Source organism: Crocuta crocuta, unplaced genomic scaffold (assembly GCF_008692635.1).
Source record: "Crocuta crocuta isolate KB4526 unplaced genomic scaffold, BGI_CrCroc_1.0 scaffold299, whole genome shotgun sequence".
Classification (NCBI taxonomy): domain Eukaryota; kingdom Metazoa; phylum Chordata; class Mammalia; order Carnivora; family Hyaenidae; genus Crocuta; species Crocuta crocuta.
Genome location: NW_027532747.1, coordinates 113,558 through 125,672, shown reverse-complemented (window position 1 = coordinate 125,672; position 12,115 = coordinate 113,558). Strand labels below are relative to the sequence as shown.

General features: G+C 53.5%; 1 protein-coding gene across 1 annotated transcript in view; it reads left to right on the top strand.

The window, feature by feature from the left end:
* ALDH1L1 (aldehyde dehydrogenase 1 family member L1) overlaps nt 1–5,710 on the top strand; it is a 90,279-nt gene extending 84,569 nt beyond the window's left edge. The window contains exons 21-23 of the mRNA XM_077780846.1: nt 2,248–2,353; nt 3,424–3,623; nt 5,399–5,710. Of these exons, the coding sequence (XP_077636972.1) occupies nt 2,248–2,353; nt 3,424–3,623; nt 5,399–5,454 (362 nt within the window). The 3' untranslated portion in view covers nt 5,455–5,710. The remainder of the gene's footprint in view (nt 1–2,247; nt 2,354–3,423; nt 3,624–5,398) is intronic.
* The last annotated feature ends 6,405 nt before the right edge of the window (nt 5,711–12,115 follow it).

Here is a 12,115-nt window from a genome sequence, read left to right as displayed (position 1 = left end):
CTTTACACTGAATGGGTAACAAATCCGCCACATCGTCTGAGTGTCCCCCAGCACCAACCTGCCCCAGGCATACACCTGCCTCTCTAGAATCTTCCATGTGATCAAGTCACTGGAGCCAGAGGAGCAGGAGGTGCGGCATGGACTATTTGAACTGCTTCCTCGTTAGACTGCCCGCTACATGGGGAAAGGCACTGTGTCTGTCTCTGTCTACACCATTAGGTCCTTCATGCCAGCCCTGAGACTCATAACAAACCTGAGTTAACTTGATGGATTGAAGGAGGGAATGAAACAATGAATTTTAGACTCCTCTCTTCTTTTGACCCTGTACTCTAAATAAATTGCCTGATTCTCTTAAATAAAAAGTCTTTCTTGCCCGCCCACATCCCTGCTGCCATCCTGCGAACGCTCCCCAGCTTGTCTTGCCTGGACCTCACGTCTGCTTCCCGAGAGACCTCTTGTACCACGCTAGCCCTTTACTCACGTAGCTGCCGGAAGTCTGCTCATATCTTCCCCAACATTGAAGCAATTTCTACAGTGACCCATCTCCCTGCAGTGACAAGCTCAAACTCCTCACTTCACACCCAGGGTCTTGCATGATCTGTTTCTAACTTGCTTGCCGATGACACATGCTCCAGCCATTTTATACTCTCTCCGAGCACATCCCACCTGTCCTTGCTCCCTGTGCATTTGCTGCTCCTCTGATGAGCAACTAGCTCCCATTTCCTCACCTGGTGAAGTCATCAACCAGCTCCAATAACATAGACCCAGACCATATATGTTCCTGTGTCACAGCTGTTCCCTGCCATCTCATACAGTGATAGTTTTATAGGCACTGACTGCCACTCTCTGCTCACTCCCTTCTCTGCCTCCAGTAGACTAGGGGCTCCCTGGGGCCAGAGTTGGGGGGCTGATGGGAGAGAGTGAACTGAAGGCATGGTTTGCAGAGCAGTTGGGGTGGGTGCATTACCCAGAAGCCGGGCCACCATCTCCACCCCCTGGCCGGATTCACAGACTCTGGTGAGGGGCAGAGCTGTGGAGTATGAACTCTACTGGAAGCCAGAAGAGGAGGGAGCATCGGCATACAGTGTCCCTCATGGGACCCAGAGGGCCAGAGAAGAGTATGGAAGGAACGGGAAAGGGACAGAGCCAGGCCAGCCCAGAGCCTCCAGCTCCTGGCGAGCAATAGTTCATTTGCTGATTGAGTGAATACAGCCCCCCCACATGAGCCAAAATGTGTGTTCATACCTAACTTTTTTTTTTAATGTTTATTTATTTTTGAGAGAGAGAGAGGAAGAGAGATAGTGCAAGTGGGGGAGGGGCAGAGAGAGAGGGAGACACAGAATCTGAAGCAGGCTCCAGGCTCCGAGCTGTCAGCACAGAGCCCAACTCAGGGCTCGAACTCATGAACCACGAGATCATGACCTGAGCCAAAGTCAGACGCTTAACCAACTGAGCTACCCAGGCGCCCCTCATACCTAACGTCGGTTTTAAACATTGTAATTAATATTAAGATATAATTTACAAATGTATGAAAAACATGGAGTATTTTATTTAAGTTACTTTTAAAGTTAATTTCTTTTTGTTTTTCTGAAAACCAGAAAGAGAAAATTTCACATCTCTCAATTTTCCCTTATGAAATTCAGGCTAAATGAAACCTCAGTTCTGAGGGTCTTGGGCCCCTGGGCTCTGTGTCCAGAGGAGAAATAGAGGAAGCATTTCTGCTCTCAGAGGTGGTTCCGTCTAGAACCAGGGCCTGTAGGGGCGGCGGTCTGGATGGGAGTAGGTGGTCGGCCTGTGTTGACAGGAGAGCACGTGCACTCACCCCTGTGCCTGGGGCACCAGCTCCCACACTGAGGTGCCCGTAAGGAGATGGACGCAGTCCTGGGAGATCTTGTCCATCGGAACTCGGGTCCAATCTCCTCCTCCTCCACCTACACCACAGGGCCTGATGGAAAGCCACCCGAGGGGCTACGCTAGGTAAAGATTCGCTGCTCCATCACAGACCAACGCCGAGCATTAGCCTCATTTCCCTCAGCAGCGTTTAGTTGAAAGGGTCGTAAGGACCCTGTGGACTTCTATGCCTGGGGCAGGAAAGGCACCCCCAGAATGTGCCCCCCACCACACAGGCGTCACAAATTGCAGTGCCAGAGCAAGAATGTGTGCCTGTGGCCGGCGGGACCCAGGCCCGGCCCGGGAGAGGGCCACCTTCCTATATACCACGGCCACGGACCTCTGTCTCTCCCTTAGGTTTCTTCTTTGAGCCGACTGTTTTTACGGATGTGGAGGACCACATGTTCATAGCCAAGGAGGAGTCCTTTGGGCCCATCATGATCATCTCTCGGTTTGCTGATGGGTAGGGAGTCCTGCTTATGTCTCTTGGAAACTCGATCTTCTTCCATGCCTTGCTGGGCTCGTCCCTTGAACTTTGGGTCGGGGGTGGGGGTGGTCGGAAGGAGAATTCAGGTGGGGAGGGGGGCTCTGGACGCAGCCTAGCCTCGCCTGCCCAGTCCTTGTCAACCACTGAAGTTAGGAGAGCCCCAGGAAGTCCCGGAGGGCTGGGTCCAACTGAGAGCATCCCCTTTGTGTCTCTGATGCCTCTCACAGTGTGCTGGGTCCTGTTCTCATTATCTGCTGCTATGTAATAAAGCATCCCAAACCCCAGTGGCTTAGAGTAACAAGTTACTCAATTCCCTTGTGAATCTTCAATTTGGTTAGCGTCCGATGGGGCTGGCCACCTCTGCCTCCAGGTCAGGGCCTCCCCCTGGGCTTTCCGTGGCATGGCAGCTGCTGCCCGTACCCAGCTCGCCCAGAGCGGCCTGGCGGAAGATGCAAGCCTCCTCAAGAACTGTCAGTCAGCCTCAGAAACCCCGGAACCTCATTTCCCCTCTCCTATTGGCCCAGCAAGTGACCAAGGCCACAGGCTCTTTTCCTGACTATTAGTTTTCAGAGTAGCACCTCTGAGAAGATTCTAGAATGGCACCTCATCCTCGATACACTATACTTCCCACGGTCAAAGAATTATCAAACTGATCTTCACGTGCTGTGTTAGAGTGAGACACTTTTCCACTGTCTACGAAGCAAATACTGTGCTGAGTCTTCAAGCCCATCCTGTCTGTGGTGGGGATCCCCCAGGGCAGCTCCTTGAGGAACGCCTGACTGGCGTGCCTTTCCGTGTGCGATGCGGCTCCAGCCTGCCCCGTCCCCCCGTCTGTAAATGAGGGGCTCACCCATGATGACCAGGGTGCTCTGCTCTGCTCTGCCTCCTCCCTGTCTTCCTTTCCTCTTCTCTCAGCTGCCCTACCTCCCAGCACATTTCTTCAGAGGGTCCCGCACCCCGGAGGAGGGGGTAGGTCTGCCTGCATCCCACGCCCTGGGTGGCCCCATGACCCTCCTCACACAGCTCTTCCTGGGTTTTCCCTGCAGCGATGTGGACGCCGTGCTGTCTCGGGCCAATGCGACAGAATTTGGCCTGGCCTCTGGCGTCTTCACCAGGGACATCAGCAAGGCCTTGTATGTTAGCGACAAGCTGGAGGCGGGCACCGTGTTCGTGAACACATACAACAAGACCGACGTGGCCGCTCCCTTCGGAGGCTTCAAGCAGTCCGGCTTCGGCAAAGACCTCGGTAACCTAACCCTGAACACCCGTAAGGCCCCTTGGTGCCGGGCCGGTCCTGGGGGCCGGGGGTGTAGCGTTGACGAGATGGCTGCCAGTGCTCTCCTCTTCCCGGGAGGGGACAGGCGAGAATGCGGGCTAGATCCTGCCAGAAAGTGAGGCGTGCAGGAGGCGGACGGGACAGAGTGATCTGGCCAGGGAGACCGGGAAGGTGGCCAGCGGGGCCAGGATGGGCCTCTATCAGCAGGCGGCGCCGGCGCGGAGACACCAGTGTCTGGAGGAGGCAGGATAGAGACCTTGAGGGGGCAGAGGGGGCAGAGGGGGGCAGAGGGTCCTGAGACACCAGCTTTGGTCTTGGGGCTGCAGAGAAGCGCCTGAGTGCAGGGACAGGAAGGACCGGAGGAGCGGAGGCTAGGGAGGCTGGCAGAGGCCCAGAGAGCGGGGTCCCGGCCGGCACAGTCAGAGCTTCATCCGCAGAGTCAGGGGCAGCCGTGGAGGCCGAGCGTGGAGGCCGATGGGGCAGTGTGAGTCCCCAGTGTGGAGACAGTGTCACCCAATCGGGCAGCCGTGTGCAACCCCCCTGGCCTGCGGGGGGAAGTGGAGGTCTGGCCAGGCACTCCTCCTTCCCTGGGCTGCTGCATGATTTAGGACGAGGGCCACTCTCCCCGTCCTGCCACTGCGGAGTCCGGCAGTCGGACACTGGCTCCACTTGGGGGTCCCACCTCTGAGGCTCAGCAGGGGTGAGGGGGGCAAGCTGTCTCCCGGAGCCTCCATCCCTGAACCCAGCTCGGGATCCTCGGGGAGGTGGTTGCTATTTCGTTTTCTCTCCCCCTTCACACCCTGCGGGAACCCCAAAAGGTGCACGTAAAAGGAGCCCCCACAACACCCCCAAAGCCTGGGAGCACACCGTGCACACAGAGGGCGGGGCTTGCCCACACGCACCCGCACAGGCGCGATGTTGGACAGTCCCGCTCCTTTGGCCCTTGTCTGCCACCTCTTTCTGCCCCCTCTTCTTGGTGTCCTCCATGGAAATGTGCAAATCGTCATCCAGGGGGCTGTGGGCGCCAAGTCCCCAGATCTGCTCTCTGTCACTTAAGGCTATGCCCCCGTGCTCCTCGAGCTCATCCTGTCTGCTGCCACCTCATCCCCAGTGGCCTGTGCACTGCCAGCCAGGCCAGGCCTCCCCAGCAGCGCATCAGGGCTGGGCCCAGAGACCTCAGCTGGCCCTGGCTGGTGAGCTGTGGCTCCCGGAGCGAACCTTAAAGGGTGGGGGAGATGTCAGGCAACCACATGTCAGGACCGACATGCCAGTTGCGGGCCCAAACACCAGCTGCAGAGCACAGCCAGCTTCTGGGTGCCTGTGAGTTCCCTTTTCTAGTAATGGCATGACCTGGGATTAGCTAGGGAGGGTAGCAGTGGGGACAGGCGAGGGGCTGGCACCTCTGGTTAGTAAGGTCCCCAAAAGAGCCTCTTGGTGGCGTTCGGGCTGATGGAACTGCCATCCCTCGAGAGGAGGTAGTCAGAGCAGGGAAGCTTCTGGAACAGTTGCCCCAGATTGGTCTCTATTCTGATGCCTGCAGTGGAATCCTCACTACCCCGTACCCACGCAACTGATGCCTGACCCCCAGGGCCTCAGCTTCTCGTCTGTAACTGGGGCTGAGCCTAAGCTGACGCCACCTGGTCGGTGCGGGATTCTGTATGACGACAGCGCTCAGCACGGCGTGGGGCCCGCCGTAGGCGCTGCTGTGAGGATGATGTTTCCCGATGGCACGTGGTGTCTTGCAGGAGAGGCGGCCCTGAACGAGTACCTGCGGCTGAAGACAGTTACTTTTGAGTACTGAGGAAAGGTCTCCTGAAGATCGCCCCCCTCTCTACGACGTGTCCTCGCCCTCCACTATGGGGGAGGCCTAGGCTGCCCCTCTGGAGATCCCGGCCTCTCACCCCCCTCCGAGAGCACAGCACCCACGTGAGGCACTGGTGGAAACCGTCCTGTCCACACCCGCTGTCCCTGCTGGGACAGCCCCACCCCTGCCCAACCACAGTGGCCTTTGTTTGCTGAGAAAGTGGCCCCGAGGTGAATACACGTTCTGACCAGTGGCCGCAGGGCTCCTGTGTTGCTCCACTTCGTCTGTGGGCTCCCCTGGTGGCCCCGCAAGGGCTGACACTCGGGTGGCACTGCCCAGGGAAGGCGTCCTGGGGAGAGGTACAGGAGGAAACAGTGTGGTGCGTCAGCTCCAGCCCGCGAAGCCGGTGCTGAGATGAAGCTACGTGGGTGAGATATTTGTGGGGTGATCCCTGGGACATGCAGAGCAGAGGAAGCAGGACAGCCTCGCGCTGCGACACAGCTCTGTCTCCTGGGTCGCAGCAGCCTCCCTGGATGGGACTGGCCCTGCCTCGCCTGCTCAGCCTTCCACTTAGTTCGTGCTTGCTCGTCTCACCCCACAGGACTCTGGGGCCCTGCCTTCTGCACCCTCGCCCCTGAGGTCACAAACATTACACCTCTACTTACCTGCTGTGGCCTCGGTTTACCCCACTTGGCGCTCCGCTTGGCATTCCACCCCTCGACCCCGACCCGGCTCTGCCCCTCTGAAGTTCCCCTCCTCTCCCTGCATGGTCCCTGGCCATGCCGGGTATGTCCTGGCCCAGCCCCTGCTCACCTGGGAGCGTCAACCTTCCCACTTTCGCCAAGTCTGTCCCCCAGGGCCTGGGAAATCTGTCTCCCTCCCTCAAAGGAAGGTCCCCTTGCCTGGCTTCCTTCCATTAAGACTTCTCTTCCATTCAGGATACGCTTTCGCAGAAGGCCCGCCCAGACTCCCCCAGTGAATGGTAATAGTAGTGAGAAGCACTAACTCACTGAGTACTAACTGGAAGGCATGGAGGTTCCAGGCCGTCACTCTGTGTTTATTCTATTTAATCCGTTCATTAGCCCAACAATTTTTGTCCCTATTTATAAACAAGGAAATTGAGACAGAGACATTTACCTGCCCAGGGTTATGAGGCTACTTGAATTTGCGTTCCCCCTAGTTTCTGAGTGAGGAGGACCCTGAAGCCCCCTGTGCCTACAGAGAAATCGATCCCTCTGAAAGCCCCTCAGGATCGAGTCCCTGACTCCCTCCATTGCTGGGGGCCAGGCCTACTTGGGTTTGCTCTTTGTCAGGCCTTAGATGCCGTGGTCTGGGGGAGCTACTTCCCTGGATACTGCTCCCATCTTGGGATGGGGGTCCTCTACCTCCACATGTCCCCTCTACCCCAAGCAGGAAGTGGGCCCTTCTCTCGACGCCCCATGTACCACGGCCACGAGGCTGTAACTTCTCATGGGGGCTTCTTAGAGGGTCAGGAAAAACTGACAACTCTCACTCCATGAGCCGACTCAGAACCCTGAAGCCCAGACCCACAGCCCTGAAGCGTAGGCCCCATGGAAGGCAGTCATACCCATTCCCACCTGCCTGCTTGCAGCAGGGCCAGCTCACCCCACCCCTGCGACTGTGCTCTCAATACTCGTGCCCACAGAAGGGAAGAAGCGTACTGTTCACCTCAGCCTAAGTCTCTTGGACTCTGTTCCCTCCCTGGAAAACTGATCGTGATAACTGATGGCAGAGAACCACTTCCCTAAGAGAAGACCTTCTCCCCCTCGAACTTATGTTAAGTTCATTTATTAATTTTGAGAGAGAGAGAGAGAGAGAGAGGGCGTGAGTGTGCTTGTGTGTGAGTGGGGGAGGGGCAGAGAGAGAGCTGTCAGCGCAGAGCCTGATATAGGTTTTCCATGCCACAAACTGAGATCATGAGCTAAAATCAAGAGTCAGATGCTCAACCAACTAGCCGCTTAGGCACCCCGAGAAGAATGTTCCTGTCTGCAAGGGGTGCAGACCTGCCTTAGCACACACCTGAAAGAGGAGTCCCACATCTGCCCCTTTCCCAGGCCCCCTTTGTTTCACTTCAAACAGCCCCAGGGCCAGTGGAGTCCGACTAATGCAGCTGGAAGCCTGCCCAGCGTGGGGAGGGGTCAGCCCTAGCCTCCCGGCAAACAGCCCTTCACAGCGGAAGAGCAGGCAGCATGTGGAGCACAGGCCCATCCAAACCCAAATCGAGCCCAGAAACCCTCTCCTCCCCTCTGTAGACACAACACAGAGCTTGGTTTCCGCCAGGTCATCCCACTACACTCCTAACTTCCAAGTTTCTGGTGTGGATGTACACTGTTGGTCTCCTACCTTCCTACCTTCTCTCTTCCAGAATTCTTCTGAAACTATAAGGTAAGTAAGTACATAAGAAAAACCACCCTGCTTTCCCTTCCTCTGTACTTCTTTCCTATTGTGTCCCCTTTACATTGACATAGAACGCTTCACTTCTGACACTTTTGGTCACCGGATGTGGGGAGGGTTTCCCACATCAAGCAATTCTCTGTGACACCAACTGGGTGTCCAACATTTCATTCAAGTCGCGACACTATCCGCCCACAGATAGTGCCAGATCCTACAGGTTAGGAGCTCAACGCCACAATACTGTTCCCACCTACTTTAGATGCCATTCACAGGTCGCAGGTCCCAGGTTACCCACTGCTTATATCTGACTTGGCTGTAAAGCGGAGCTTCCCATGAGTCCCACTTTGAGTTACATTAATTTTCTAGAGCAGCTCACAGAGCTCAGGGAAACACATTTGCCACTTGAATAAGGAAATGATAAAGGACACAGATGAATAGCCAGATGAAGAGATGCATGGGGTGCGGTCTGGGAGGGTCCTGAGCTTGGAGTTTCTGTACCTGTGGAGGTGGGGTGGGCCACTGTCCCCTCCCCATCCCAGCGTGGATGTCTTTACCAGGACTGGAAGCTCTCCGAAGCCCATACCACTGGGATTTTTGTGGACACTTCCTCACCTAGTCGTGACTCATCATTAACTCCATTTCAAGCCACTCTCCCCTCTCTGGAGATTGGTTTGGTGGGGGAGGAGCTTCTAATCATGGCTTGGTCTTTCTCGTGATCAGCTGTCACCTGGGAGCCCACCCAGAGTCACCTCCATCAAATAAAGATGCTCCTAGTGCCCTTCTCACTTAGGCGTCTACAAGGGTTTGGGGAGCGCTGTGTCAGGGATGGGGTCAAAGACAAATATTAGCATTGTTATCACTTAGGAAACTACAAGGGTGTCAGGAGCTCTGTGCCAGGATCCAGGGGCAGACACCATTTTCTAGGATCTCACAGTTTCTAGTATCTCACAGTAAGAAGGGTAAGACTATTAGTTTACGCATTTCCTTTCCTTTATCCACTTCTTTCTTGAGTTATAGAACCCCAAAGTTTACAAGGGTCCATTGCTGACCTGAAGAAAGACAGAATTCCCAACCTCCTTTGCAGTTAGGTCTTGGTCATGGAACCTAGTCCAGTGGACAGAATGTGAGTACCAGTGCCCACTCCAGAGACGCGCCCCTTAAAGGAGGCGGCCATGCTGTCACTCTCCGTGTTCCTTCCCTTGGGCTGGCTGGAAGAAGGCCCAGGAGAGAGGGTGGTGGGCACTTTTGGACCACGCAGATATGGCAGTACCTGTGGAATGGATGGAGCCGCACACAATGGCAGACATCTGAATCCCCAGCATCATGGAAGAGCGTATGAACCAAGGCCACTTGCCAGCAGCACCAATGTACGTGGGAGAAATAAACTTGTTGTGTCTTTGTAATTTTAAATGCGTTTCTCTCTCCATGTTAAAGGCATTTGAGAAATATAAACAAAATAAAAATATGCACGAGTGAATAGGGTCAAGGAGGAACGCGGCAGAAAGATAAAATCGGGAGAATGGTTGGTATCAAGACTGTATTCTGTGAAATTTTATACCATTCTCAAGTTGGACCACAATTCTGCTCAGAGCTTTCTAGCTGGCAAGAGTGTGAGGGAACCTAATCTGTGACCTAATTCACAGTGTCCATATGACAGAAGACACAAACTAGTTTTTCTGGGGTACAGAAAGAAATCCACCTTTTGAGTCCTCCTGAAAAAAAAATGTTTTCTCATGTGATGGCCACTGCCTTATACTATTTTATAGTAAGGTGTTAAGCTGCAGACAGGTGTTTCTTATGACCTTCCCCAAGGTAGTTGAGCACTTGGGGATTCACTGGCGACACAATCAACCTCTCCGGTAGCACGAAACACTACATATTCGTCCAACTACAGTGGCGTGGGGTGGGGAGGGACAGACCCTGGAGCCCACTGTAGTGTTCTGTTGATCTGACTTGATCCAAACATGACAAGCCAGAGGAAATGGAATTCACCAGAAGCCATTTCAGGCAGCGCCTTCTGTCATGCACGCAGAAGAAATGTTCTGATGAGGTAAAAAGGGGCTGGTGGGGATGTTCAGGATGAGAAAATGCCCGCAGGCTTGCTCTGATATAGGACAGGGAAGAAGATTTTTTGAAGTGTGTGTAGGAATGAGGTGGAGAAGGGAGGAGGTAGACCTGGCAGGTGCTGTGGCGGGGGGCAGGGGGGCGGAAAGGCGGAAGGTGATCCCTTGGTGGCCAAGGTGAAATGTCTTTGAGATATATCGGGGAATGGGTGGTGGAAGCTCTTTTCCCTTCTCCCTCCAAGGTCAACAATCCTCATTGCTCCCTGTGCTTTCCTGTGAACCGCTTCTCTTGGGCAAACCCCAAAGAAGAGATGGTTTGTATGCCCAAGAGGATACAAGCAGAGCAGAGTGCAAGAGCAAAGAATGTTCCGGAGAGCATCTGGTTATGTGAGTGCAAACTTAGGCTCATGATTGGGTTGCACATCCATCAATAATCCTCCAAAAGTGCCACTTCTCCCAAGGGAATGTGTAAGGTGCATTAGGCGGCAAGTCCCTGATGGGCATGATAACCACAATCCTAGTGTTGTGGGGTCTGCAGAGCTGGGCCAAGGAGTGAAGTGTCCTTATAACCTGCATTTCAAATGGGTAAAGGAGTTTAGCAATAAATATATTAAGGGCATTAGGACACACATCTCTCTACACTGATATCAGGTTGAAATCTTTCTTTCTGGCTAGTAAGCAGTCTTGCCCAGAATACCCGCATGAGACCAATTTACTTAGAGACACAGTCTTGGTACATAGTAAACATTCAATAAATACCTAGGAATGAGTGACTTGATAAACAGGTCTCATCCTGGCCTTGCATGAGTTACAGAACTTCCTCCGTGCTTCATTCAATAACCTCATCTGTAAAACATCACAGTGGTTTGAAAATTGCCTAACACTCAGGACAGGATAGATGTTAGCTTCCATATGATACATGGAGTGGATTAAATCAATTGCAAGGTCTAGGTTATATTAAACTTGTATTTGTTCATTGAACAAATGTTGAGTGCTAACCGAAAACAATGAGGGCAGAACGCACAGCTTGTTTACTTCACTATTCCCAGTGCTTTAGGACAGGCTTCGTGTAGAAAAGGTGCTCAGTAAATATTGATTGACCAAATGAAGAAATCTGCAGGCTGATCATTCTAAATTCTCACTGCAATGGGTTATCTTCTTCTTTCAAGAAGTAGCAAAGGACCTGACCAGATTTGTTCACTTTTGGAAAAACATGAAAGAGCCAACAAAGAGTGGCCTCTGTATCGTTGAGGATTGGCTAGCCTAACAACTCGAAGAACTCGTTCCTTACTTATGCTCCATGTCCATCATGGATTGTCAGGGGCTCTGTCCCGGGACACTGACATCTGCCAGGGAGAGTCTGGGTCAGCACTTAGATGCTCTCCACTGGAAATGACACGTCACTTCTGCTCCTACCCAACTGGCTCAGGCGAGCCACAGAGACCCAGCCAACCCAGGGAGCAGGAAGTTCAGTCTCCCTGTGCCCAGAGGTGGGGAACTGGGGACCAGAGGTGCCGGGAGCCGCACCGGCCTCTCTGGATGGCAGTCACAGCAAGGAAATGGCAGTGTTTGGACAGCTCCGGCCATGAGAAATGAAAACTGGTATCTCTTTCTGCTACTACCGGCTCATGTTGGAAATGAGCCTGCTGGTATTGACCAGGCCTCAAAGTATTCCATATCAGACCCATATTCTGAATACAGATACCGCATAAGGAAAAGCATATTCCTGCCTTAACAAAAGAGACTTTAGACGAAAGCTCTATGGGCGATTGTCAAAACGCTCTTCCTATGGGCCTTGCAGATCCAAAACTTAGATAATAAAGGTGGTTAAGAACACAAGAATTACATTTGAGCCTGGCCCCGAGACAAAGAGCCTATTTTGGGCTTAAGAGCAGAACACAGCTACTCCATATATCTTTGCTAATTGGTGAAGCATAGCAGTCCCTTCCTCACGGCCTACATTCCACAGACACCCTCCCTTACACTGGCAGCTGGGATGAGGATGGATAAGAGTAGCTAAAACAGAAACCCAGGTGCAAAGACTGACACATTTAGGGCCCCCGTGTTAGTTTCCACAAACAAACCAATTCAGAAACATTCATCCTCTTGAGAGCCAGACAGAATGACTCGTAGCTTATCTATATACAATTTGACCTATATGTTATCCTGTTTTTCACTAA